This window comes from Festucalex cinctus, chromosome 7 (genome assembly GCF_051991245.1).
Source record: "Festucalex cinctus isolate MCC-2025b chromosome 7, RoL_Fcin_1.0, whole genome shotgun sequence".
Classification (NCBI taxonomy): Eukaryota; Metazoa; Chordata; class Actinopteri; order Syngnathiformes; family Syngnathidae; genus Festucalex; species Festucalex cinctus.
This window is the reverse complement of record NC_135417.1, coordinates 1,718,121-1,741,549: the sequence shown is the minus strand read 5'-3', so window position 1 is coordinate 1,741,549 and position 23,429 is coordinate 1,718,121. Positions and strand designations below refer to the sequence as shown.

Below are 23,429 nucleotides of genomic sequence, written 5' to 3'. Positions count from 1 at the left end.
TTTCAAGCCGATATTCATTTGCAGTAAAATGGGGAGGGGGGGGAATTCTTTCAAACTATATATAATTTCTCACTGAGTAACAAATTCATGTGAATGTAGCTCATTTGGGGTTTTTGTTAGGGTTCGTAAAAACGTTTCAAAAAGATTTTCGCGGTGAAAAATTGTGTGAATATGTTCCAAATGTGTTTACGACAAATAAAAACTGACTGCGAACATCTTACAAATCCTGATGAAAACCCCAAATTCGCTACGTTCGCAAGTATCCCCTGCTCAGTGAGCTTTATCGGCCTTCAGATTCAAAAAATGGTCGATGCCGATATTTGTCAAAATGGCAAATATCGGCGCCGATAATCGGCCCCAGCCGATTATCGGTCTATCCCTAATATATAAGATGGTTAATCTGCTATACTACGTTCCATGTACTCTTTGGCCTCACCAATAAGACAGTTCAGTGCAGTTAATGAACGACTGTGTCATACGAGTAATGTTTTTTCCACTACTGTATTAGTGGGTCTTTTGGGCTACTCGTTGTAATGCGTGGAGGCTGATTTGCCATGGACGGCGCAGAGGAGCAGCAAAACAAAAAAAGGGCGGAGCAACTTAAGTTCACAAAGTCAACATTTATTCTAATCAATCAGCAAAAAGAGAGAGCGGGCTCGACACCACCGCGCATTACAATGGCTGTTCAGGGCAATACAAAAAAAATAATTCATCGGCAAAATGGAAAAAGGAAACTACTTCCACACAAAGAAAAGAAGCGCCACCTTGTGGTGCGGTGCCACACTGCCGATTGTTACATAGTGCAACCTTAAAGGGACATTCAATGATCCCTAGTGCCATCTAGTGGTGAACTAATAGTTCATTCATTTTAAAAAAGTTTACGTCAAAAATACAGCTTTTTATTTTATTTTTTATTATTATTATTATTTATTTATTTTATTTTAATTTTTTACTAGCTCCTCCTGCTCGCCACTCTTGTTAGCTGCTCCAGCTAATTCCGGCTCACTCGGTCTTTCGGCGTCTCTCACCGGGCTTCTCAACGGCTGCCAAGTTGCCTTGGCTAGCCAAGATGCTCGTTTTCTCATGCAAAATAAGAATTGGCGGAAGACTTGTGAAATATGGTCTCTCTGAGCCACTGTAGTGTGCGCACTCCTGCATGCTTCTAATGCTGCATTCGAGGATGGTCGGAAGTCGGACTTTTCTGAGTTCGAACCAGGAAGTGTGTACAGGAACGCCCCATTGAAATTCTACTTGCGAAGTCGGAAAAAAAGAAGAACCCTGACCTCACCGACGGACTACAAGTGACATCACCCTACAATGGTTTCCCCTTTGGAAACACAGACCGCGAATGGTAAAACACAATTTACTTGCGTATAAAACTAGATGGCTTCCTTTCTTCATTCATAAATATTGGACATAACTCCACTTAACGCAACGTATGTGATAGTATGCCGATATCTCCCGGCATGAAATTATACGGTGAACTACTCAACTGTATGAGATGCTTATGAAATAAGATAAAAACAATAAATGAAGCAAAATGGCGTTAAGGTAAGTTTGCTGGAGGTCAAAATGAGTTTTAAGAACCAAAATAAAAAATCTATTTACCACGATCCGCCATTTTGGTTGTTTACTTTCGCCTCGAACGCTTTCAGGTCCTAAGTGGAAAAAGCCAACTCGGATAAATCCGACTTCTGAGCATCCTCAAATGCAGCATAATACTATTTTTTGACCACTAGAAGGCGCTAGGGATCACTGAATGAATCCTTTTAAAATGGATATCAAATAACGTCAGCATACTAGTAGGACCACTACGTGTTACTAGTAAGACAAAACTTATTCTGGTGTTTCACTGCTTTACATTTTGTTAGCTTAGCGGCTAGCATGACTCTGCGTCTTCTCCAGTTCTGTTATTGACTTATTGTTGGTGTGTCGCAAACTATCGATATTTGAAATGTAGCTTATTCGCTGCCATGGAGGCAATGTTTAGTGACTTATAGGAGCAGCGTTGCTAACCTGGAAGGACTGTGTTTAGCTGACAGTGTTTAGCCAGCCAAAGATGACAAAAAAGCTCCTCCAGTACCATGCCTTAAGGCATAAAGGGATCGTTCGGCTTTTTTAACATGAATCTCAATTTGATCCTCACCTCCCGTGTGTGCGATCAGCACTGACTTACCCACGACAGCGTTCTGTGACACGCGTTCTGGTTCGGCGTTGGACGAGAGGAAAATAGTCCAGAAAGCTGGCTGGGGTCTCGGAAATAAAGCGTTTTTCTTCTAAAAACTATTTGTTTTCAAACGCGTGATACATTTCCATCACAATACTCTTTTTCTGAATAAAGTCAGACGCCATTACCGCCAGCCACTACTTTTCTGTTCGTTCGTTCGTATCACTGCGCGGCGCCCTGTAGAACGCTAACCGACGCACTGCAGCCAGCTAGCTGATACTTCCGCCTGAAGTTGTTTGCCTTTTCGGCGGAAGTATCAGCTAGCTGGCTGCAGTGCGTCGGTTAGCGTTTTACAGGGCGCCGCGCAGTGATATGAACGAACAGAAAAGTAGTGGCTGGTGGTAATGGCGTCTGATTTTATTCAGAAAAGAGTATTGTGATGGAAATGTATCACGCTTTTGAAAACAAATAGTTTTTAGAAGAAAAACGCTTTATTTCCGAGACCCCAGCCAGCTTGCTGGACTATTTTCCTCTCGTCCAACGCCGAACCAGAACGCGTGTCACAGAACGCTGTCAGAGGTAAGTCAGTGCTGATCGCACACACGGGAGGTGAGGATCAAATTGAGATTCATGTTAAAAAAGCCGAACGATCCCTTTAAGCAGTGTTGCCAACTTCCCAGTGCGGAAAAGCTATTTGCTTGTCCTAAAAGTCGCTAAATGACATCATGCCTAATTTGGATGTAATAGTAAGGGACACTGTAGGAGAGAGGAGTAACATTGTGGGAGAGGCCAAAAGTGAGTAAATTTTTTAAAATAACAATAGAAAAAAGTCGCTAGATTTGCCGCTTTTGACAAAAAGTCCCCAAGAGGCTTTGGAAAGTCGCCAGACTTGGGGAGAAAGTCGTCAAGTTGGCAACTCGATGATATCATCTGTAAACATTGAGAGGTCCTAACTTATACCATTTACTGTAAATTCTGTCCATGTGTAGATGTAGCATAATATTAGGTTTTAGTGGATAATATAAATAAGTATAAATAAAATATTTAACAAATTATAGAAAGTGTTTCAAGATCAAAGCTATCGACTAAATGCTCCAGCAGCAAAGCTGACCAAAAATCTTGTTTCGTACTGTTTGCTACTTTTTAAAATGGAAACCCCAAACAATTGTGAACTCAAATTTACTGCTCAGTTGGAGAAACGGGACTTTTGACTTCGGACGTGTCCGTAGCAATCTGTGACCAGATGTTGGAATTTTTGCGCCTGTTGACGACTCCCTGGCATTGCGCTACACCGACACACACACACATGAAACACACACATGTTGCTGCTGTGGCTAAGCGTCTGGCAGTTAAAGCAGAGCAGCAATAATTAGTTCCATGTTTGACAGTGCCAGTAAGATGTTATGACATGTTTTGCAGGCGTATCTCAGCGTTCATTCAGTTTTACGACGAAAGGCTGGATGCCCTACGCATAAAATGACACAATTTTCATCTTTTGTTTTTGTTTTTGTGAATCACTTCCGATGTGTCCAAATATGGATTACAAAAATGGATCATGGATCAGTTCTCGGGCAATGTGACGATTTCTTTTGGCAGATATACAACTGAAAAGCGTGCCGTAAGAGATGCTGACTCACAACATGGCTCGAGTTGAACGTCGGTGGCCTTTTTACATGGCATCCCTCAATCACTCCATGAAATGCGTTCTTTTCTCACAATCCCGTCACACATTCTCCTAACTACAGCGACACGTACTCTGTTCAGACCAAATGAAGTGGAACAAAAGCCATTTGAATCGGAAAATCGGTTTTGATTTAAGAGATACGAGTGCATCGAATCTAACCAAATTGTTCTACTTGGGTATCACATCATTGTTTATTGTAGAGATCTAACTACTGACAAATACAAGAAACTCAAACCAATCCTTGAACCGTATGACACCTTACATATTGCGATATGTAACAAATCGTCTTTTATTAGTCATGCACACCCCTAATATATATACATACTGGGATGTAACGATAAGGGCAATGTCGTGATATCGTAATATTAAAACTGCCACAATTTTGTCGTCTTCATGTTCACAATATTTAAAAGGAACACATCTGTTAAAAAAAAAGTCAGGTTGATTTCCATTTGTGCAGTTCTAGCACCCTCTAGTGGCTACTTTATTAGTGCAATTAAATTTTCATTAGGGATGTTTTGGCCTTCTATGTTTAAAATCTATGCTAATTGTCAGCTAAAGGGAATCTAATTTGCTTGTGAAGCGATCAATGTGTGCTTGCATTTGCAAATGCCTCAATATTGTTATTAGAGATTGTAGGTGGTTTATATGCATTACTGTTATGTACAAAAGCACAATATTGTGCTTTTTTAAATATCACCACCCTACCTCCCTTACCACCCCCAACAATATCGTGATAATTATTGTATCGCGATATCGTATCGTGATGTTTGGATATCATTACATCCCTAATACATACGCTGTTTGAATATGAGGTGTTGTTCAACTTCTATCATGTGAACATTTCTCTCTCTCTCATAATTCATGTGACAAGCTGCAATTTCCCGACTAATCTTTTTCTTCTACTCCTAAGCAGCAATCCAAAGCAAAATGTTTGTGTTGGGGCAGTAAATGTTTAGATTCCAGTTGACAGAAAACAACATCTGAAGGTGTACGGAGTTGTAAAGATGTCAATATAATACGCACATATCAACACTGCTATGTGAAAAACACTTATGTCCATTTTTGTCACTTTTTTTCTTTTTACATTTTTATATTTTTGGGATGAAACTGAATGCAGACATCCCCAAAAAAAGATTGAAAAAAAAAATGAAATAAAAAAAACTTTTCCCCATTTTTGTTTTAATTTTTGTCTTTTTGTTTTTTTATGTCTGCATTCAGTTTAATTCCCAAAACATACAAATGTAAAAAAAAAATAATAAAAAAAAATAAAATAAAATTTAAAAAATGATGTGAATATGATAGCAATAGCTATTTTTATTGTTATTTATTTATTTATTTATTTATTTATTTTTTTAATGTACATGTTCATCCAGTGTGTACAAAGTTGTAAAGATGTCAGTATAGTACAATACATACATATCGTCACTGGTATGTGGAAAAACCCGTCCATTCTTGTCTTTTTTTTTTTTTTTCTTACATTTTTATGATTAAACTGAATGCAGACATCCCCCAAAAAATGTAAAAAAATAAATAAATTAAAATGGGGGAAAAAAATGAAAACAAAATAAATGGGGGGGAAATGGGTATAGTTTTTTGTATTATTATTTATTTTTATTTTATTTGAGTTTTTTGGGATGTCTGCATTCAGTTTCAACCCAAAAACAAAAATGTCAAAAAAAATACATAGCAGTGACGATATGTGCGTATTGTACTATACTGACATCTTTCTCACATAGCGACGATATGGAAGATTAATTACATATGATGTCAATATGATAGATACATACCGGCAATAGTTATTTTTATTGTTTTTTTTTAATGATTTTCTTCGGTAATGTACATGTTCATCCAGTGTGTTACTTGGCAGCGTTCCTCCATGCTGTTGCTGCTGGGAAGCAAACATCACGGATGACCACACTTGAAAGTTGCCTTTTTTTTTTTTTTTTTTTTTTTTTTTAGCTGCTCCAAAGCAAATAGTCCCGAAAAAAGCAACACTGGATGTCTTGTTTTTACTTGCTAAAATGGTGCTGAGTCATGATTGAATATATATTTGTGTGTAGGCCAACCCTTTGTTCCTGGGCCTGGTGGTTCTGGAGATGCTGCTGGGCTCGTTGATCTCGGGTGAGAAACTTTACAACCTCGCTGATGGGATCATCTCCATGTCTTTAGGGATGATGTCGCGACTCCCGCTGTGAGTGCTCACCTTCAAATTTAAGAAATAAAAAGACAATTTGTTCAGTGGTACATTTTACTCAAACGTCCGACTTCAAGGTTGCTGGTGCGAGGTCTGGAACTGTCGACTTACGTGTACGTGTGGGAGCACTTCCGCCTTGTGGAGCTGCCCTGGGACTCGGCCTGGACATGGTGGCTCAGCTTCCTGGCTGTGGACTTTTGCTACTACTGGTTCCACCGCTTCGCCCACGGTACTTGCACGCTCACATTTGCACTCCTGGTGAGACGTGGTCACAGTTTCAAGGTATACTGTGGATTTAAGTTATATTGGCAGATTTTTATTGGTTCATTAAACCCTTGCTTCAAGTTCATGGGATTAAACTGCAAAAAATTCATCCATCCATCCATCCATCCATTTTCTTGACCGCTTATTCCTCACGTGTCGCGGGGGGGGGCTGGAGCCTATCTCAGCTGGCTTTGGGCGGTAGGTAGGGGACACCCTGGAGCGGTTGCCAGCCAATCACAGACGTGCAATAAATTGATCCCCAGAATTGAAAAGTTGCTCTTCAAATGAAGTAATTGATGAGCAAATCTGCTCCTCAAAAAAAAAAAGATTATGAGCCTTGCTTTAGTGAGCCACTGGCATTTTTATTAATTAATGTGTTTTTTTTCAATCATTTAATGAAATTAGCAAAAATCTAAATTGTGAAAAAAGTCACAAAAGTCAAATGTAAATTTTTGTTGAAATAAATGTTTTTTAAAATAAAAAAATACTTTATGCATCTTTGTCAAGTCAAATGTATTTATATAGCCCACAAAATAATCTCACGGGCCCACAGTTGACAAATATTTATGGCATCCCTGATGGAAACCTCCAAAGAGGGATTTTTGTACCTTTTTTAAGCTGCTACAAAAAAAAATAAATAAATAAATAAATAAATAAAAATAAAATATATATATATATATATATATATATATATATATATATATATATATATATTATTTATATATATATATTTTGAAAATGAATTTGTTGTTCATTTATTTTTTAATACATATACCCTATAAACATTTAAATATTCTTTTGTAGGGCTGTGCAATTAATTGAAATTCAATTACACAATTACAAAATTGGCATAATCGTAAACAAAAATAACACAATACTAATTTTGAGTTGTTGAAATTTTATATATTTGCATTTTTTTTTTTTTTTTTTTTTTTTAAATTTTAAAATTACGAATAAATCTTGTTTGGTCCAAAAGGACCTTGCACAATTATAATGTTTCAAAGAGTAATGAACTCATTTGCTCCAAAAAATGTATAAACACATTCTATTTGAAATGTTTTAAGTGGCCCAAAGATGCATTTATACGATTTTTTTTTAATGTTAGAGCATACAGAAGGCTTTGACGCAGCCCCTCAACTGCAAAAAATGGTTGAAGAAATGTTAGTTATTTGCAAATTTTTGCAAAATGGAGCCTTTTTTTTTTTTTTTTTTTTTTTTTTTTTTTTTAATACCAAAAACCAAATGATTGTCCTAATCGTGATTGCAATTATTACCAAATTAATCATGATTAATATTTTATTCATAATTGAGCAGCCCTTTGTATTCCTCAGTGAAGTAATGATGCACAAATTTGTGCCATATTGATGCTGATCCAAATCAACATTGTTCGTCTGGCAGAAGTCTGCTGTCTCCCGAGTGCTATGAAACATCCTAAAATTCTTTTTGTGTGGAAGCACGAGGGTCATAAATCTTCCCGTTTCACGTCATGGAGAGCGTCCAATAGAAAATTGCAAAAAGATGAACGTGGGATGTGAGGCTGTTATTAGCTCCATGTAAAACAGCACTTTCAGCTTCTCGTCTTTTATGGCCTTTTTCCCCTCTGCCGGAGCCACATGAAAGTGGGACAGCAGCGTAATTAAGTGGAAACACTTTGGAGAGGCAGTCAGACGTCCACGCTGATGTCTTCATTACCAAAGAGACGTTTCTGCTCGGCTTCACGCTGGCCGCACGCGCAAATTTAGGATTCTCCCGCCACGGAAAACTCGGCAGTCCAAACCGGAGCAGACTTTTTGCCACCGCGAGTTGTTCCGTGACGCCGCTCCCACTTCCATTTGGTTCACTGACAGAACCAAACTTACCGTTGGGATCACTTCATTTTTAGGAGAATGAAGTTGTAATATTATGATGGGGAAAAAAAAGTCATATTTATACCATAAATTATATAAAAAGTAGTTGTAGTAGAGAACGCCTTTTTAGTGGTGCATCAGTTATGCATGAATTTTAGCTATTAATGACAGGGCTCCGGTATGTTTCTTCAAGGCCGATACAGTCAAGGAGGCCGAGAACCGATAATTCAAGAATTCAAGACGATATTCATTTGCAGTAAAAGAGAAAATATTTAGCGGAGGAGAGAAAAAAAAATTATTTGAATTTGAAATTGAAAATATAAAGAATTCATAGATTTGTTTAAAAATTAACAAAAATTGCAAAAAGCTTCCAGTATCATCAGAATGTGTTAAGCAAAATTAAAAACTAAGCAATTAAATAGTTCCCTAAAGATTTCTAAGGTAAATAAAGTTTTACAAAATTTCAACAATTTCTTAATTTTAACATTTAAAAAAAAAACAAAAAAAAAATATTCACATCAAAATAATAATAATAAAAAAACTTTTTCTTTTAATTTGAAAAATATAAAGAATTGATAGATCGGTTTAAAAATTAGCAAAAATTGCAGGGAGCTTCCAGGGTCATCACATGTGATAAGTTAAATTCAAAACTGAGCAATTAAATAGTTCCCTAAAGCTTTCTAAGGTAAATAGTTTTTCACAATTTCAACAATTTCTTAATTTTAACATAAAAAAAACAACAAAAAAGAAAAACATTTTTTTTTTAAATTTTTTTATTTGAAAAATATAAAGAACTCACAGCTCTGTTTACAAAATTATAACAAAAATTGCAATTAGCTACTCGAGTCATCAGCATGTTTTAAGCAAAATTAAAAACTAATCAATTAAATAGATCCCTAAAGCTTTCTGCTCTAGTTTTCCAAAATTTCAACAATTTCTTAATTTTAACAATTTTTTTTAAATGTTAAAATCTAAAAAGTCTAGGGAGTTGCCTGTGTCAGCATTTTTATTTTTTATTTTTTTATAAAGTAGGAATTTAAATCTTACTGTGCGACAAATATATGTGTGTAGCTAATTTGGGGTTCGTAAAAGGTTTAAAAAAAAATCTTGAAAAATTGTCTGAATATGTTCGAAATATCTTTGCGGCAAGTGAAAACTGTCTGTGAGCATCTTACAAATCCTGTTGAAAACCCTAAATTCGCTACGTTCGAAAGCATTCACAATTCGGTGATAGAGCAGCTTTATCTGCCTTCAGATTTGCCGAAGTGCCAAATATCGGCACCAATAATTGGCTCGGCCGATAATTGGTCTATCCCTAGTGCGTAGCACCAAAAAGTGAAATTTGGAACATGTTTCTTCAGCACCCTTGCAACTGAACTTGAAGGTATCACAGTAGTCACACCCTTGTGACCATCCTGGTAGCATTGTGGATCTCCAGTCGTGTCCTTGTGGTGTTTGTCTGTCATTTAGCTTTTGCGGAGGAGCCAGTGGCAGCTCCCCGCCTCAAACAGTCTAACCTCTGGGCAAGACGTGACCTTTAGTTAAGCTGCGACCGCATCCATCAACTAACCTGAGGAGTGCACCAGAATAGCAAAAGGGAGCGCGGAAGCAGATGGTTTTGGGCGCGCGCGAGGCGGCCCGGGGTCGGACGCGGCCGTGTTGTTGACAGGCACGTTGATGCTGTTTACTCTACGCGTCTATCTGCAGCGCCACTAATGGCAGCTCTGCGTCTAAATGCGGCCCCGCCGGCCGGGCGGAGGCCATTAATCAGACCCTCAGCTGTCCCGCCTTTGATTATACACGAGATAATAGAGTCGTCTCGCCAGGCCACGCTGCTTTTCGTGGCCCAAAAAGGCAAAGCGGTCTGGCGAAATGGTCACGCTTATGTCTCTAATGGCTTGTCGTCTCAATCCGGAGCGACTGATACGAGGATCCTCTGCCTCTTGTGGACTTTTTGTCTATATGACCCTAAGAAACATATGCAAATAGATTAATTTAACATCCGCATTGTAATTGATCAAACACGGAAGAGGATTAGGCTCAGTGAAGAAGGGGGAAAAAAAGGGGTGTGCAGGATTCTCACTTCATTCTCAGAATATTCTGACTTTAAATTCTGACTTTAAAATCAGAATTATGACTTTCATTCAGAATTTAGAATTACGACTTTGTGACTTAAGGGATGTGAATTGTGGGGGGAAGTCAGAAAGTCAGAATTCTGTCTCATTTTAACTCTTTGACTGCCAAACATTATCCAAAAACAACCCCAACGGTGCCAGCCGATTTCGAGCATTTTCACTCGTCTTTCAAGGCAAACAAAATATTGTGCGCTACGACTACATAAACGTGAAAAAAGTATGTTTCTACCTTATTTCATTCTTTAGTAATCACCATTCGAAAAGAGATAATTTGGGTGACATTGAAAATATAATTTTTTTGCACAACAGTGACTTAGACACTATTTTTTTGACGCTCTATGAATTAGATTTCATGTGACAAAGGCTTTGATCATTCATGTCATACTTGAAAACATTCAATTTCATCCTATCAGTTGTGTTTCATTGTAATTTCTTATACCGTGAGCCCTTTGAAAAGAGATGCAATGCTGCCATCTGCTGGCCATAGTTAGTGGGTGTTTTTGATTCCACAACCCATTGAACAGGCAGTGCTGCCCAAGACGTTGCACTGCCCATTGACAGAGAGAGAGAGAGAGAAAAAAAACCTTAGTAAACGTAAATTAACGTTTATGGCGGCATCCATTAGGATTTAGGCATACGTCATTAAACGGTTTTGGTAGTCAAAGAGTTAAAGTAAGAATTCCGAGATTAAGGTCCAAATTCTGACTTTAAATTCAGAATTCTGAGTGATAATTCTGAATTTTTGACGTAGAGATATGAATTGTGGGGGGGAAGGTCAGAATTCTGAGAATAAAGTTAGAATTCTGTCTTACTTTAAAGTCAGAATTCTGAGATTAAGAAAATCTGAGAATAAAATCAGAATTCTGAGAATACAGTCAGAATCCTGCCAACCTTTTTTTTTTTCCTCTTTACTGGCCCTTATCCTCTTCCACAATCAAACCTGCAACAAACTGCGCTGGCTGACTTTGATATAAATAGAGTGAAATACAGGTTCATATTTTCATGCAAAATAGTGCCATCATAGTTTAGCCAAAATATGAGAAGGCAGGAACAAAAAAAGCCCCCCAAACATTCTGACAGCATATCAATTATCCAGCAATGCAATTTTGGCACTAGCCAGTCACAAGAAGGAGTCATGCATACCACCTAGGTCAAAACTGCTAAGTGTCTTCGTTATTGGCCTAGGTTTTGAATTACCATAACATCAATTCTAAATTCTGTTAGCCAGTCTGTGGTTCTATGACTTCATTTTCAGAGAAAAGTTTGACTTTGCATGCAAAAAGAAAAAAAAGATTTGATTATGAAAATTAAGATAAAATACTACGAGGACAAGCACTCGTAACTTTAGGAACGTTCTGTAAAAAAAATTAAATGTATTTAAATGTTCTATGTAAGATACTTTGTCAGTGCAGCCAGTAGTCTGATTGATTAATGTATTGATTGGAGGAAATGGGTGTCAGCGCATTAAGCGCAGCGAATCAATCATGCCAGTCGATGCGGTCAGCATCTTTCAGTCGTGCTATTTTTTGTCGGATACGTTTGAACTTCCCGTGTGACGTGGTCTGCGCAGACAAAACACGTGTGCTCAGCGCTCCTCCCGTGTGGATGTTATTGTTTCAAGAAAACTGCCAGAGAAGCTTCAACCTGGCCCCCCAGGGGCCACTTCATAAATCTTGGCGTTGACTGCGAGTTCCTGGCCTCGGCGCGGGTTTGACCAAAGACAACCCCCCCAACCCCACCTCACCCCGCCCCCGATACGAAGGCCAGGATGTGGGAGTCGCGCTGCGGCAGAAAGAGAGTGAAAGGCCTCACGGGAGGCACAGATAACATCAACAACATGAGCGGGACTTTGAACCGAGACCAGCGCCTTACGACCGCTTAGAGCACAGGTATCAAACTCGAGGTCCAGGGGCCGGATCCGGCCCACCGCATGATTTTTAGGTGACCTATCATGATTGGTCAATGTAGACATATCGTCCAATAACATTAATGTTACAGGTTCTTAATAGTAACTGCCACCTTGCACAATAGAAACAAACTGACCAGAAATGATTCACATGTATGATTGCTCAGCTCGCCACTTATTCAAAACTCCAAACATGCACAATAGAAATTTAGAATATTACTAGAAACGATATACTAGAAATGATAGACAAAGTTTCTAAACGTCTGTCTACTCGATAATGCATCCAATGTACGCGTCAGAAGCGATCGCTCCTCCCACAACTTACTCATTACAAACTGTCATTGTGCACAATAGAAATCTCTAGAAATAGAAATCAACACAATGAGGAGAAATAATTCACAGACGCAAGACAAAACAATGAATGCTAAAAAAAATAAATAAATCGTGTGTAAACCTGAAAATGTGTCCAATCATTGTGTCATTCTATTTTATGGGATGGTTATTCATAATAACCGTGCACAGTAGAAATGAACACACCTAGAAATAAAAAAAAAAAAAAAAACTTATGTGCACCTGTTCACATATTTCATGTACGTGTCAATAAAATAATGTGATTGCTCCTCTTGCCAGTGATTCATGGCAACAGGCATAATATAAATTTCTAGAAATGCTAAAAATAATCATAAAAAAAAGTTACAAAAAGGAGCCATTTTAGATGATGTGCCTAATAATCATGGCATCAAAATTTATAGAATCTCCTGTCAGTTATTTACAATTATCGACTTACAGTAGAAATGATCCACAAAATAAATACTAAATTCATAATCTGCAGAATCAAGTCATTATAAATACTGTTAGTTTTTTTTTTTTAACTTAACACTTGAAAAGATGTACATTTTTGCTTATTCATTTGAACAACAAGTAGTGTTGTGTAAGGTTGAAGATGCCCAAAAAGATTAATAAAACGATTCTCGCAAGACTTTGTTGCAAACAACCGTGAAAAGCAAAATGTGTATGTTCAACGTTCCGTGTTGGTATGCACGATTGCATCCTGGCAAGACAATTGACAACATATTTCTCGTCGTTCCGTTTATCATTGCACATCTGCTGACGTGCTGTGGAATGTTTTTGACTTTATTATTTCTCTGCATTCTGTTCATTTCTAACATGCTCGATTCCTCCGTGGCCTGTGTACTGTGAAAAATGACGGTGTTAAAATCTGCGATATAGCAGCGGCGTGAAAGTTCACTGCAGATGATCTTTTCCGATGTCAGTGAAACCACAAAAGCTGTCCGCCATCCTGCGTGGTGTCTACACTCATTGCCGCTGGTGTCGTAATGGTGATGGGATATTTTCTTTGGAGCCCCTGCTGCTAATTGAGGAAAATGCACAGACGACTACCGGCGTAGCGATGCTGACCAGATCTGTACTTTTACAGCAGTAAACCATTCTGTCACGACTACTTTTAGTCGTATGTCACCAAGCTATTTATAGCCTTTAAAAACATGCAGTGACTCCATGCCAACTACAGTAGACTGAATTAAACCGACAGTATGGAAAGAAGTTTGATCATTTACTCCATATCCTTGATATCCACTTTAACTCATTCAAACCCCAAACATTTATAAATATGTTTTTAATACTTTGTTCTGTACTTCCAAAAACGTATTTATACGTTTTTTTTTTTTCTTCTATGCTGGAATACAGAACTCTTTGATACAGCTTCTGACATGAAGAGGTCGCTTAATGCAATGGTAGTTATTACAAAAAACGGCCAGCAGGTGGCAGCAGATTATATCAGCCAGGGCCATGTTGCAACAAGCTCTTTTTGCCAGTGTTTTTAGCAGGTTTGTGAATAATGATGAAGCTTTGCTATATTCCAATGCTAATTGCTGCAAAATGAAAACAGATACAAAACTACTTTATTTTCCTGATGAAAGAAGAGATTCTAATCTTTCTTTTCGTAGGTTCCATGTTTTTATAGCAATAGAACACAATGTTCTGTGGACCTTGCAAAATGAGTCAAAATCCAGTAAAACAGCCACGAGCGAAGGGGGTTGCTTCAGTGAAAATGGCTGGGAGTGAATGAGTTAAGGCACATGTGCTAGTATGCTCTTTGTCCTCATTACTAGTAGAACGACTTCAGCATACCACTAGTAGCGTTGGTGCACAACTGCATACTCATACTTCTAATGATGAAAATATGAAATACTACTAGGAATTGAGGCACAAGTCAATTTTTCAAAATTGAATATAACTTGTGCAATTATGCTAAGCTAACAATTATTAGCTAACAAAGCAAATTAACTAACAATATTGTAACAACTAGCATTTTTTAATTTCTTTTCTCATACATTTCTCACAAAAGTACTTTTTTCATACTATAACTATTCACATTCAAATTAAGAATACGTTATCATAATTTCGTAAAACAAATTATTATTAAAACAATTTATTGTTTTTCTAAAATTACAACCTTTCTAAATCATAATCTTGCTATAGCTTATAGCGCTAGCTGCTATCCTAGCTAGTTAGGTCTGAACTGACAGTTAAACAGCCACTATAGGTAATGGTGACAATTTATATTATTAAATGAATTACCGGTACTCCAAATAGTACAATATCCAAATCCAACCAAATCGGGGTTGGACAAGTGGATTGTGTCTAAACTTGGAACGTACCACTTCATAATTGTATATAAGAGAGAAGATGTTTGCAGTAGGCCAAAGTGGGCCTGACCAGGAAGAGTGTGTTTGCATTGGTGTGCGTGACTGAGATGAACGGTGGTGTAGCGGTCCAGTCCTGTCCAGTCCTCGCTCCGTGTTTGGATTGGCTCGCCATCTGCGAGGCGTCCAATCCAAACACGGCCATCGACTTCACAGCCCATTAGCGCCGTGATTGACAGGATAAACTTCCATTCACAGGACTTTAAATCAAGCGCCCCTGGCTTTTAGTGCCAGGAGGGCTTTAGCCTGATGTCATGCTACTGGAATTTCACTGGCTTGGCGGGAGCATCGCACATTTCTTCAATGTATCAACTGTTAGCATGATTAGCATTTGAGCAATTGTTTGAAATAGCATGGCAGATCATATCACGGGAGGATACCAATTGTTAGTATTTGTTCAATTGTCATTTGGAATAGTGCCAGACCACAGATCTGACTGTGCTATTTGTTCTCAGGTTGTCATTTTTGCTTAATATCAACTGATATCATGATAGCATGTAATCGCACTATAGCCATGTCCGTTGAGGCACGAATGAACACTATGCGGACATTTGGCTAGCTGTCAGCGTTATCATGGATCTACATAGTCCTAGTTTGCCTTACAGTATCACTTGTTCATTGAGGCAGCAGATGTTATTCACAATGAATATTGGTCCATGTGTACTGTTAGCTATCTGTTAACATTATTAGCATTCTATGTACCGTGGCATTTGCCATTAAGGCACTAGATCTTTTGGGTCTTGTGGGTCCACATGTTAGCATTCTAGCTGCTAGCATTGTTATAATTTTGTCTTGGGCCAACGTTAGAATAGTTATACAGGGCGAGCCCAGCTCACAACAACAGGCGGCAGGCAGTTAATGTCCTCCATATAAAACGTACCAAATGTTCCGAGGATGTTTCTGGAGGCGGTTGAGGTGGGTCTGGTGTTTTTTTTTTTTTTTTTTTTTTTACTTCTCACTGTTTAAGAGTTCTTCCCTCCTGAATGGCATCTGCCAAACTATGCGGCATCCCGTGGAGTTCAGAGATGAGGACATGGGCTTTTTCAGCGAAGCCTAGCGCTTCCCACTTCCTAGCGGTGACAAGGAGCATCAATCTTAACGCGGCCGCGCTGCTGGACCTTGCCAAGCTACATTACTGTTGCATGAAAAGGAAAAGGGGAAAAAAAGACTGCGGTGTTGGAACAAAGCATGAACATAAACACTTTATACTTTTTACTCAGCAACAAGTACTTAATGGTAGATCAGCACCATAGTCAGATCTTGTTCAAATTAGCAGTTAGTGGCTTTGCTCTCTGTTGTTTTTGTTTTGTGGATATCAGCACCAAAAATGTCAGACTCAACTGGGCTAAAAATACCTGGAGAAAAAAAACCTTTATAAATAAAAGAACCTATCTATTTATTTAATGATTAAAAATGTTGCAACAAAGAATCAATTCTCCTGAAGATAGAAATGAATAAAACCCCAAGATATTTAAAATATATTCTAATTATATTTTAAAAATAATAATGTATCCCTAACTGTACTGTAAGAAAACAATTATAGTGGAACTTCAGTTTTTGTATGCCCCAATTTTCGTAAGATTCCGTTTTCAACATTTTTTTATTTTAATTTTTTTAAATTTGCATGGTAAAAAGTAGAAGCAATGTTGATAAATTTTTTTAATCCATTTAATTTGATCTATTTCATATATACATATATATATATATATATATATATATATATATATATATATATATATATATATATAGAGAGAGAGAGAGAGAGAGAATTTATTTATTTATTTTAGATTTTCAGTTTTTTTTGTTAATATTCATGTGTGTCTGGAACGGATTAACTGGATTTACATTATTTATTGTGGAAAATGTTGCTTTGGTTGCCATACAGTTTGGTTTTAGCTGGATTCTTTTGGAACTGTTTAATCGCGAAAACCAAGACTCCTCTTTATTTTATGATTAAAAATAATAAAGCAATTGAGTGATTTAGCTAAATAGCTGTATCTTAAAAAATATATTTCTGGAGAAAAGCGCTTTAATTAGAAATAATCTATTGTAAAAAGAACATTATTATTTATTGCGATTAAGATGATAGGTTTTCTCTTTGTGGTCAACACGATACAAAGTGAAGCAAAAAAATAATAATCTATTGCAATCATTGTGGAATATAAAGGTGGGGAAAAAGCTCAGTTTAGTGGTCCAAACAGTGCCTGGAGTCCACCTTGTCCACAGCTGTCATTTCCAGAGAGAAACACTTTCAACCGTTAGACGCTTGGGAATCCTTCAAATCTTTTCACCTCCCAGATCTGCTCCTTCTTGTTTTGTCCTACTCCCAGAGCCGTGATTTGTCCTTGGAGCGTGTCAGTTCCCCCCCCTCCCGACACCCCCATTCTCTCACACCTGCCGAGCTCCAGCAATAACGCCGATATCCTACATATCCCCGGGAATCCTTCTGGGTTTTCACCCTCCTCTGAAGTAGTTTCTATGATTGGACCTTGGAACGCACTCGCACTTCACAGCAACGTGTTTGTTCAGGTGCGAGAGTCCCCCGACCCCGTTGCCTTTAGGACTGTTGGCCTCAATACAGTTCATAAGTGTCAGTCGGACGTGATAGAGCATATGAAATTATAAACGCCATAAATCACATTATCAAATAGAATCTTGAGATGAACTAAAAATTACCCAATAAAACTTTTGGAAATTGGGCTCAGTTGTGCAATTAAACCAGAAATCACCACTTCTGTGCAAAACCGCAATTTAATTTTGCTTTATGATATTATTGGAAGGATTAAGGTGCCAAAGTGCTCCTGGGTCCAAGTGGTGGTCCGGAAACCTCTCCCCTAACCAGTAAAACTTAACTAGCTTGTTCCCTCTGCACGGTAAAATGAAGTTTAGCACTGATTTGAGTGTAACATTAACAGAAGGTGAATCATAACTAGTGCTGGCATAACATGGAAATTAATTAATTTATAATAACTTAATATCATAAATAAAATATATATCCTAAATAAAACTTTAGCTTTAATCTTGACACTATAAACAATAAAAAAATATATAATTTTACTAAAAAAAATACCATAAATAAAAATTATATCCTAAATAAAATTAGCTTTAATCTTGACACTATAAACAATAAAAAAAAAATCATTTTACTCCATTTAAAATATCATAAATAAAAAATATATCCTAAATAAAATATTAGCTTTAATCTTGACACTATAAACAATAAAAAAATAAAATAAAATTACTCAAAAATACCATAAATAAAAATTATATCCAAAATAAAAAATATTAGCTTTAATCTTGGCACTGTAAACAAGTTAAAAAAATTACTCAGAAATACCATAAATAAAAATTATATCATAAATAAAAATATTAGTTTTCATTTTGACACTATAAATAATAAAAAAATCATTTTACTCAATTAAAAATATCATAAATAAAAAATATATCCTAAATAAAAATATCTTTAATTCTCTAAGAATTAAAAAATAATTTTACTCAATCAAAAATATAAATAAAAAATATATCATAAATAAAAATATTATACTTAATCTTGACACTATCAACAATTTAAAAAATACATAATTTTATTCAATTTATACAAAAAAAGTGATGTCCTTTCCTTTTAAAGGTGTTGTGTGTGTCATGTTTGCGTAGAGGTGGCCATCCTGTGGGCGGCCCACCAGGTACATCACAGTTCCGAGTACTACAACTTCACCACGGCCCTGCGACAGCCGCTCACCCAGCAGCTGACGTCATGGGTGTGTTCCTATTCCTGTGCACAATCATTAAAAAACAAAAACAAAAAGTTATAAATCATATTTCTGGTCATGTTCAGATTTTCTACGTGCCGATGGCCTTGGCCGTGCCACCGTCGGCCTTCGCTGTCCACATCCAACTCAACCTGCTCTTCCAGTTCTGGCTGCACACAGAGGTAAGCATCACGTCAACGTGACAAAAAATATCATTTCTGATTTCTTATCTTATTTGTGTGTCCCTGTCTGCTCTTGTCTAGACCGCGCAATAAAAATGAATGAGCGTCGTTAAATATTCCAAACAGAAGCAAGGCGACGGCATCACTTTTTTTTTTTTTTTTTTTTACGATCCATCCCGAATGAATGGATTTGCAACAACCTTTTCCAACCTTTTTAGTGCACTATTAACCAAAGTGCTCGTGACAGACGCTATTTTCTCACGGCGTGTAATTCATGCCTCCGTTATGGTCCCTTTTTTATGTTATTGCTGCATAGATTTTGCTGCACAGCCAAAGTGAAGTAGTGGAGAATGTTTTATAATCGAGTACGAAACAGCCAGACGTGCTATTACATCGATGTAAATGAACAATTACTGGAAAATTATAAATCGTGTCCAGCTAAGCACTTCTGGGGCGTGTGTTGGGAGCTAATAACTCAACATATGAGGCCTGGATATTGCCCACAATGGCTGCTTCAAATAAAAATGGCCACCTGTCTGTTCTGTTCCAGGCATGGGTCTTTGAGACTTTTACGTGCGTCCTGTTATGATAAACATGTCCACCCAATTTTATGTTGCTCAGTAAACTGCTTGCCAACTTTCTCATCCCCAAATAAGGGACAGGTGCACGGCTCAGTGCCATGGTGGTGTGAGCAGGATGTGTGAAATCAGTGTATATTCTGATTAGATTCGAAATGCACAAAATTTGTACATTCCCTTTAATCCTTACTGCAGGCCATCATTATGTAACCTCATACAAAACCTCAAAGAAACCACAGTTTATCTCTTTAGCAAAAAAAAAAAAAAAAACTGCAAAAAAAATAATAAAAAAGCAAACTCACCAAATTTACATGGATACTTTTCTTTTCTTTCTTACAGGTTTATCCATTCTCTCTTCCGGACAACACTACACATAATAATAATAATAATAATAATAATAATAATAATAATAATAATAATAATAATACATTATTATCATTATTAGTAGTATTATATTATTATTATATTTTCTAGCCACTTGCGCAGTATAAGCCACTACAACAAATGCATGTGACGATGCCTGATGCCTGTGATTGGCTGACAGGTGCCATGCTTAGTGACATTGCCGTTTTAGCTGGTCTAGGACCTGTAGTTTGCTGTGTTAAGCGCTGATTGCTAAACTTTCCAGCAAAATAAATTCTTGCAGTATTTGTTCATAAATAGTACGTGAATACATCTTGTATTGCTCCCGCTGATACGCTTGCAGCTGACGTATTAAGATCGGCGTTTAGAGTGAGTGTAGGCGTGACATGAAGCTGTGACGAAACCAGGAAGCACCACCATCTTTAAAAAAAAATGTTTTTTATTATTAGTTGCCTCTCTACCTTGCAATATCTCCACATATAACGTCACACCCAGCGACTCATTTCATTGGCTACGAGCAACTTACTTGTCACTTGTCAACCTACGGGACCATCCGTGGTCCCAAAATGGCAAAGATGTCGTTTGCTGCATTTAGTGTAAGAATTATTTTACCGGACTTTTTAGGTCCCGTACGGGACATAACAATTTAGCCCAAAAATACGGAGCGCCCCGGCTAATACGGGACAGTTGGCAACACTAGCCAGGGCCAAGTTTTGTAAAACTTTGTAAGATAAAATCTGCGCTAACGTTATGCCAGTTTCATGATCTTTGGCATACCAAAATGGCTCACTGGTCCTTTAGACTTTTTAGGATGATGTGTGATAGACACATCCAGCCAATTTTGTTTGTTTATTTATTTTAATTTTTCCAGGGTTTGAAACAGAGTATAACCCCTAAACTGCAGAACCTTACTTTTAAGGCTTTTACTTTTCTTTCAGGTAATCAGAGACATGGGACCTCTGGAGTGGATCTTCAACACTCCCAAGCATCATAGAGTTCACCACGGTGAGGACCTGTTTATTGGTCATGTGATTTTTGTTAGCCTTAGCCTAAAAATGTGTTCTTATTTTGAACCTTTTCACACAGGAAGAAACCTATACTGCATTGACAAGAACTACGCGGGAATTCTGATCATCTGGGACAGATTGTTTGGTAAGCAAACACTTTGAAGTCCCGTGCTGGTATGAAAGTGAAGGAAGGCTCATGCTAATGCTAGTGTGGCTAACAGCGCCTGTTTTTCTGTTTTGTTTTAAGGTACCTTCGCACCAGAGGAGGACAAGGTGGTGTACGGCTTGGTCTTCCCTAGCAATTCTTTTGAAATCATCACAAGTCAAGTGAGTACTGCGCATGCTAACAAACTCGCTAGTGTACTCACTAGCACATCTGCTAGCATACTCGCTAGCACATGTGTATTCACGCTCACGAGCATTTGTCCGATTAAAAACACAGCCGGTAAATAAGGTGCAGTGATTGGCTGTTTTGTAAGCACATTCTAATCGTAGTCCAAACAAACACCAATAATCAATATTATAATTAGTCATCATGTGTGGACGAAGTTTACCGACTCGCCGTAAAACTAAACTAAAAATTAGTATTGTGATTGTGATTTGGTGTTCCTCTTTTTTTCAGTTCCACTACTATTTGTCCTTGTGGAGAAGGTCAACCACCTACTCGAGTCTCAGCGACAAAGTGTCAACTTTTGTCAAGGGTCCCAGTTGGACGCCTGGAAACCCTCGGCTGGGCAACTACAGTCACGTTCCAAAGGTGGGTGCGGGACCACGTCGTGACCTGACATCATTCAAAAGGAGAATTCCAAACAGCGGGAGTCTTAGGCGACTTTTACAAGGAATGGCCACATCAAATAAAAGCTGAAAAGCCTTTGTAGACGGAGCACAATAAGTTCATTTTCACCGTCTCTGGGATTAAAACCGCATGGAGCTCCAGTGAGTGGAAATGTGTGTGTGTGTGCGTGCGTGTCTGCAGAAAGGCTCCAGTGGAACGAGCCGGCGGTTAGCTTTGAAATAACGTTGATGGTGGCACATATTTAGTTCCCTCATGCGTGACACTTTGAAAAAAACAAGGTTCACCATTCAATTGGCCCCTTAAAGGCAACCTTGGAAGCCAAACGCCATGAAAGGTATCTCGTGGTTGGCCGTGGCTCACCAGGTGAACCACGACCTGACGCGTTTGCAGGTGTGTCTGCCTGGCTTCTCTCTCGTCTGTCATTGGTCAGTTTATTTTCATCCACTTTTTGGTTTCCAAATGACAGAAAGGGGTCAGATGACTCAGCAAATTCCAAAAGATGGACTCACGTCTTCCAGTAATAAAAAAAAAAAAAAAAAAAAAAAGGAAAGAAAAAGTCCAGATGACCTAATGAGCTGTTTTCATCCCAGTGGAACCTTTAACCGAAAAGAAAAGTAAATTCCGAAATGCTAGTTCTTGCAATGAACCCCCCACTAATCCACCCCACAAAAACATTTCAAATTAAACTTACAAGATGGCGGCAAAGCACTACTTTTTTTTTTTCTAAATTTATCTCTTCAATTCATTTCAACATAGTTCTTTGGCACAAAAATGTGGCAAGAAATCGCCACACGTAAACACAAAAAATTGGTTTTCAACAAACAATGGCATATAGGTTAAAAAAAATATTTAATGAAATTAAAAAATAAAATTTATACAATGTAAAATACCTTTAAAAATAAAATATAACACTGATTGGTGGAAGAGGAGAAATTGTACAAAATGGAACGCAGTACTTTGGACTTTTTTGCTTTAAAAAAAAATGCATACAATAAAGTTGCAGGTATGTTGAAGAGTTGGTACCACTTTGGGAAACTGTGATTGGGCTCATTGGGCTAAATGGAAACTATTCCAAAAATATTACAAATATATAAATAGAATTATGATTGCACAAAATAACATTGGTATAAACAGTTTCTTAGAGTAAAAACAATTATCGCAGGAATGATTCAAAATACACCCAAAAAGAAATGCGTGTGCGTGCATGTGTATAAGTAGTGTTTATACACACACACAAACACTCTCTCACTCTTCCAATTAAAAAAATAAATAATAGGATCTCGTGCGCTACATTCCATGCAAGGCTCTCTGCAACGTCTCCCTCCCCATGCCAGAAATAACCTTCAAAGACAACGTGGCATATTGCAGTGTTTATTACAGCACTGTAGAACAATATTGCCACAACAGAGGTTCCCCTTAAGTGGGAAAAACAGCAGTGATGTTGACATATTGTATATTTTTCATACGGACAGATAAGTGATGGCTTAGCGTTTGTTCCATTAGAAGACGGAAAATGTACTCCGCCGATCTTGACACTCTTGATGTCAATAGTATCGAGATGGAAATCAAGACTTAAATATATATATATATATATATATATATATATATATATATTTAGGCCTTGCTCAGACTCTTCAAACTGATCATTGTTTTATTTTGCAAGTCATTGGGAAGCCCCCAAAAATGAAAATCCTTCCCACCAGACATGCTTTGGACAGTGGTCTTTCAAAGACTAACTTGAATACGTTTTCTTCCAATTGCTTGATAGATGTTCACTGCTAGATGGCAGAGAAATGTAGTTTTTGTCATTTGGAGAGGGAGCATGGCC

At 37.6% G+C, this 23,429-nt stretch overlaps 1 protein-coding gene across 1 annotated transcript in view; it reads left to right on the top strand.

Moving 5' to 3' along the window:
* Positions 1-23,429, top strand: part of agmo (alkylglycerol monooxygenase) — a 43,563-nt gene that overhangs the window by 4,128 nt on the left and 16,006 nt on the right. The window contains exons 2-9 of the mRNA XM_077527178.1: positions 5,915-6,045; positions 6,126-6,277; positions 18,581-18,684; positions 18,762-18,857; positions 20,737-20,803; positions 20,885-20,950; positions 21,053-21,132; positions 21,428-21,562. Of these exons, the coding sequence (XP_077383304.1) occupies positions 5,915-6,045; positions 6,126-6,277; positions 18,581-18,684; positions 18,762-18,857; positions 20,737-20,803; positions 20,885-20,950; positions 21,053-21,132; positions 21,428-21,562 (831 nt within the window). The remainder of the gene's footprint in view (positions 1-5,914; positions 6,046-6,125; positions 6,278-18,580; positions 18,685-18,761; positions 18,858-20,736; positions 20,804-20,884; positions 20,951-21,052; positions 21,133-21,427; positions 21,563-23,429) is intronic.